Here is a 6,508-nt window from a genome sequence, read left to right as displayed (position 1 = left end):
GCGGCGTTCTTTTGCGTCCCGTAGCATAGAGACTGCATTGCGGGACGCTCGACTGTGTCTCAGCTACGGACATCAACTTCAGCTTACGTGGAAAACTGTGAAGTCACTTTTGAACTTCAAGCAAACGCGTCTCTCCAGACGCATCGTTTTCTCGTCGTCACGACAGAAGTGTCGTGTACGGGGTAATAATACCTGGTGGTGGTGTGTACACTGTATATGTAGCGTGTGGTGTATCGCCATAGAGTAGATCTAATGCGACACAATGTTTCTCCTTGTTATCGACGAGATGCGTCCGAATTTTCATAATTGAAGTTGTCGCTTTTGTAATTATTAGCGCTATATTCTACAACATAAACATGAGATAAAAGGTGAAAAGCGTTGACGAAACAGAATGCAATAAACTTGATCGCGGATTGCCACCATTCGCGGGACCACGGAAGGGCAACATGCTGCACACGTCACTGTGTCAGGCGTTTCGTCGTCGGCAACGCCTACTGTATCGGAGATAGCTCCAGGACCGGTCAGTTGACGGCGATTGAATTTTCAGCCTGGATCGCTCGACCTAAAGAGCCTTTATGAAAAAGCGAGAGTCATACGACATACTTCCCGAGGTGTACCAGTTGGCACGACTCCGACGTGGCACTTGTTTCAACGCGCTTCAAAATGGTCGCCGTCGTCACCTGTTCGCTTCGCGTCCGACGACACGATGGCCCACCGAGACGGCACTACCAACGCAAAAAACGAATTCCCATATTTTGTTGAAGAAGGTTTTTTTTAAGCATCGCAGCAACAGTCACAACTTAAAGCGATGATGACGCAATGTGTTGCTAAATGAACGATCTTCTTGAGATCTACAAAAGAGGCTATTGGCAAGTGGGTTCTTCGCAGGCTGAAGTTGACGCTAATCATTTCTATGCTGCTATAATAATTACACATGCTCATCACGAATGGTGGTCAATGAAATGGGTGCCTTTGAGACTCAGTTACCAATTTGCGTCATCCAGACCAAGACCAACAAAACTTGAGAGAAAAGCATACGAGAATGATGTACAAGCCACACACACCCATGGAGCTCGGCGACGCCGTGCTGGGTCAGATCACCCTGGCGCTTGTGTTTGTGTTCGACCACATGATTCCCGCAGTGCACAAAATCGTCAGCTGGGATACAGACGACGTTGATCTGGGCCCGATCATCCCGGTATGAAGATCATCTAGTGAATCAATAACGCGGATGCGATATTCTAAGATGTTTTTGCAGAAATGGAGTGGCACTATTTGGCCGATCACAAGCAAGAGCATGATGCCCACGACGACCGAAAAGGCCTAGCTATTGAGTCGCTACTGCTGTTGCGCAGCAACCTTCAACTTCCTACCCCGATTGTGGCGAGCAGTGCAAACTAGTTATATCGGTTGCATACTCTTTTTTAAATTATGAACAGGAAACATGCTTCTTAAAGTATCCAATCACTAATATCGGTACTACTTCGTAATACGTACAGTACGGTATCACAGTACAGTTCGGCAGCATGTGCGTCAATTACACACATGGCTGTACTGACAAAGTTGTGCGGCTACAGAAGGCCAAACACTTGTATAAGCAACCAGAGTGTACGAAGCTTTTAACCAGGCCAAACGATTACTCATTCCGAGAGAGCGCCATCGCTGTAGTAATTCCGAATTCATTTTTTTGGGCCCCGCAGAATCGCCTGAATTTTTCAATATCTGGAAACTCGGCATCAGGCATTTCCCACGAAAACGTTAGTAGTACGACATGGAACATTACGCTGGCAGTTTTTTTACTTTCCGTAATTTACCTGCGAGACCAGTCCTGGAACGTTCTTTCGAGGCAGCTGCTATTTTGACGACGCAACCTTGAGAATTAGTTCGGACCAGCGCGACGTGGCGTCTCATCATTGGTTGAAAATCTATGTCACACCCTTCTTTCCCGCTTAAGTACGCCAGAAATTCTCTCTCCCTTCTTCCTCATTCCAGAATTTGCCGGCTCGAGGAAAGATGGTGAAGCTTGTCTGTGCGATCGTTGGTGTGGCGGGAGGTGCTTTCCCTGTGGACATCGACGTGAGCCAGCTGGTGGGAGACTTGAAGGAGGTGATTAAGGCGAAGAAGCCGAATGACTTCAAAGATGTTGATGCAGACAAGCTGCATCTCTTCCTGGCAAAGAAAGACGGCGCCTGGCTGAAGTCGAAGGATCCTGCCGTGATTGCTATGCGGAGTGGTGTTATTCCCGAGAAAGTAAAGGCACTGCTGGACGTGGAAATGGATCCAGCAGACGAGATTGGTGACTTGTTTGGTGATGCTTCGACGAAGAGGACGATCCACGTGCTGGTGGTGGTTCCGGAGCAAGGGTCCTCGGTTCCAACAGTCTCTCAAGACGGTGTATTCGACCACTGCATTAATCCATTCTTCTTACAATTCCGGACAGTTGACAAAGTTGGTGATTGGCTCGAGTTTTCGTCGTTGCTGCCGCTAACGAGACGTCAGAAGCTCTACATTCGCTCTTCGTACCAAGTGATCGCCAACCATGCGCTGTTCAATCCAAATGTGGGCATGGTCAAGTATGCTGTCGTCACGGGCACGCCTGGGGTTGGAAAGTCGGTGTTCGTCTACTATGTCCTGTGGAGATTGATCAAGGAGAAGAAGCGCGTGCTGCTTTTCGACAACAATGGGCTCTTTTACTTCGATGGATCGACGATGCTGATCTGTCTGGCGTTGCCAAGCAAGTTTAATGAACAGTTTTGGTCGCCTGATCTGTGGTGCCTTGTTGATTCGATGGACCCAACAAGTATCCCTGGGCTTCCCTACCGGCTATGCTCAGTTCTTCTCGCAAGCACACCGCGACGAGACTGCATCGGTGAGTTCAAGAAGCAGCCTCCTACTGCCGATGTTTTCTACATGCCACTGTGGTCGAAAGAAGAACTGGCGACAATTGCTCCCATGTATCCACATGCAGCAGCTGTGTGGGAGAATCGATTTGATTGCTTGGGTGGTGTACCTCGCCTGGTGTTGCAAGACATTGAAACTGACCCACAAGCTTTGCTGATGTCCGCATGCAGCAGTTGTTCTCTCGATGATTGCATTGTGTTGGCGTCTATACACTCTGGGGTCAACTCGAAGACCACGATCGTTCAGACTTTGATTCACATTCGCAGCCAAGAACCGTATCGAGAATACAAAGTCGTCTATGCATCAGATTTGGCGATGCAATTGATTGTTCGAACAAAGTGGCAACATGACCGCGCGAAGCTGCAAAGCCTTCTCGGTTCGTCAGATGGAAACCCGCTAGCACAATCACTGTGTGGATACATCTTTGAGTTTTATTCTATGGATCGGCTGGAGCAGGGTGGGACTTTCGTGTATCGAGAGCTGTTTTCTAAAAAGAGGAAACGCACTCCAGCTGATGGTACAATCGATATTCCACGGTCATCGCAGCCTCGGCAAGTAGCGGAGCGTGTGGAAGTCGGTCAACATGCAAAGCAGCTATACGTGCCTGGGACATCGAACTATACTGCTATTGATGCGTGGATGCCGCAGTTCGGTGGATTCCAGATGACTGTGGGAAAAACGCATGACATCAAGGGCGGGGCGGCGGATGATTTGGCGAAACTGGGTCAGAACGGCAATCGACTCTTCTTTTTGCTTCCACCACTCTACTACAAAACTTTCACCAAGAAGACTCCTCAAACCATCAAACAGTATGCAATCCTTGTTCCGTATCCCGAGGTGCGTAATGAATTGAGTGCTTCAACGCTTCAATGACATCAGCTTCTCCTACCAAGATATTACCAAAATATTACTTCGTGATCTATTCGTCATCGGAATAACACTCAATTAATTTTCATCCTGATAAAAAAAAGTTAGTTATATACTAAGATGACGTACTCACTTGAACAATACCTCGCTAACAAAGAACATTAAAAAAAGGCAGCACAGAAGCGCTACTACCAGCGCACACGCGACGCGCTTGTCATATCAAAAGAGCTACGACGATAAGAATAGAGCGAAGCCCAAAACCGAACTTATTGATGACAAAACAACGAAACCGAACTTAATGAATGAATTAATTTTTTTTCTCAAATAAAAAGTCAATCCCAATATAGTCAATGACAATGGCTTAAAACCTCCAAAAAGGTATAACCCAAATATTTGAATTAATTAATTTCAGAATCTTTTGTAATCACTAAGATATAAAGTCGATCCTGATACATGATCAAAATATTATAAAGTCATATCTACGAAGAAGAATATAGCCAAGCATATATAGGCAACATGTTTGCATACGAGCTCGAAGGATTAAAGAGATTAAATATTCAAGCTATCAAATGGGGTAGTAGCTACCGTGTTAAGGTGCGTGGTAGAACGGGTAAGATGGTTTATGTAAGCAACGTTTCGCGCCCAATCAACCAGAGATTGGTAGCTAAGCAGTACAATGCTTCGACTGAAACCCTTGAGAAACACTTGTCGCCTGACTACAAGGCTGATCCTAAGTACCGTTTTTACAATGGTAATCACATGGAATCACACCTATATGAGGGTGTTGAGGCTACTGATTTCTACGATAAGCTCGAGAACGTTCTTTCGACTCAGGCAAGTGCGTTCAAGGTAAATGTTACTCTCGGGTACGAACTTGTGAGCAAGACTGATCCTGATGACACTCGCTACTTCTATCCGAATCTCGCTAACACTTATGTGTTCAATAAGCCTGTCGCTATCAACAGCAAGGCTGATATTCGAAAGAAGGTCATTTCGGAAATTCGGTCTATGGAGTTGGCTGACAAGCTGAACTATCCCAGCTCGGGATATAAGCTTAAGGCGATCACTGCATTCAAGATTTTCGTCTACCATCGCGACCATGCTCTTGGGGATAGCGACGCTGTTATTCCTAAGATTATCCGCGAAAACAAGCATGTAATCAACTTCCCTAAGACCAACAACAAGTGCGTCTTCCACTGTATCGCCTGGCATACATTCCAGAGCCCTAAGAAGGATCCTCGCAGAATTCAGGCTCAGGTGAAGGAGGTATTCAAGCGCTACTGCTCTTTCAAGGGGGTGAAGTATACGTTGAGTCTATTTAAAAGTTTCAAGCCTATTGACCTACTACAACTCGATGAAGTTGAGGACTGCTTCCAACTCGGTATTAACGTATATAGCATGGATGTAGCTTCCGGAAATGTAGAATGCATTCGTAGATCGGACAAGGGGTATGAAGCTATGGATATTTTATCGTTCGAGAATCATGCTCTTTACATCAAGAACATTGACATGCTTCAGGCTAAGTATCAATGCCCTAAGTGTGCAATGGTTTTCGTCAGCGCTGAAAGAGTAAAAAATCACAAAAAGAATCAATGTGAGCTCGTGAATATCGAAAGCTTCCCAGCTGAGCCAACTATCTACAAACCAGCTCAGAACGTAATACGATCACTGCTTACGAAGTATTCAATCAAGAATACTGACCAGTACATCGATCACTTCATCGTTTATGACTTTGAGGCCATTCTTAAGCCTACCGCGACTCAACACGGGGAGAATACTGTCTTCACGAACGAACACATTCCTGTGTCGGTATCAGTAGCTGATAGTTTAGCTGAGGGGGTGCGTTGCTTTGTAAATGACGATCCAAAGATGCTACTTACGGAAATGTTCAATTACATTGGTGATGTATCGGCTAAGATTCAGCAGTACAATGTCAATAAATATATGTCGCTTCTACAAAAAATCATCAATGCACATGGTCTGACAGGTATGGAAGTCCCAGGCGCTAATTCTGATAAAAAGTACAAGATGTCTGATGTGGAGAGTTGGATTGAAGAGGGAAAGTATGCCAGCTTCTTTGACTTTCACCGCAGTCTTGGTTTTCGTAAGCAAAGGTCTGATTATGGGAAACTGAAACAGCAGCTTGACCAGGTACCAGTATTCGGCTTCAATTGTGGTCGATATGATATTTGGATTAGGAAAGATTTGTTTGCCGTAATTGGTACCGACAACGTCAAATCTGTCATCAAGAACCCCAGCTACATGTGCATTGCTACATCGGACATGAAAATGCTTGATATCACTAACTATGTACCAGCTGGTACCAGCTACGACAAGTATCTTACAACATATCTCGGTGGCTGCAAATGCGATGACAAAATTAGATGTGTCTGTGGTCTTGGTTAGGGTCTTTTCCCTTACGAGTACATCACCGCGTTCAATGTTCTAAAGCAGACTACTATCCCGCCTAAGTCAGCTTTTGATAGTAAGCTCCGTGGAACGAGCATCACGAGCGATGACTACGAACGAGTGAAGTTCGTGCGGGATTACCACGAGATGTAATCGATCAAAGACCTACTGATCTGGTACAATAATCTCGACGTAGTCCCTTTCACCAAAGCTATCAAGGCTCAGCGAGAGCTATTTAAGCGCTTCGATCTGGATATGTTTGCGGATGGAGTGTCCCTACCTGGTCTTTCAGAGAAGGTTATGTATCAGACCTGCTTCAATAATCTCCAAT

The 6,508-nt window shown here is 45.6% G+C and overlaps 1 protein-coding gene across 1 annotated transcript; it reads left to right on the top strand.

Moving 5' to 3' along the window:
- Positions 1-1,997: 1,997 nt before the first annotated feature.
- PITG_14343 (Crinkler (CRN) family protein) lies at positions 1,998-3,825 on the top strand (the record flags this gene model as incomplete). The annotated part of the gene is made up of 1 exon (XM_002898776.1): positions 1,998-3,825. The coding sequence occupies one exon, from the start codon at positions 2,014-2,016 to the stop codon at positions 3,772-3,774; it is 1,761 nt and encodes a 586-aa protein (XP_002898822.1).
- Between the last annotated feature and the right edge of the window lie 2,683 nt (positions 3,826-6,508).

This window comes from Phytophthora infestans, genomic scaffold (assembly GCF_000142945.1).
Source record: "Phytophthora infestans T30-4 supercont1.34 genomic scaffold, whole genome shotgun sequence".
Lineage (NCBI taxonomy): Eukaryota > Oomycota > Peronosporomycetes > Peronosporales > Peronosporaceae > Phytophthora > Phytophthora infestans.
This window is presented reverse-complemented; position numbering and strand designations above follow the sequence as displayed.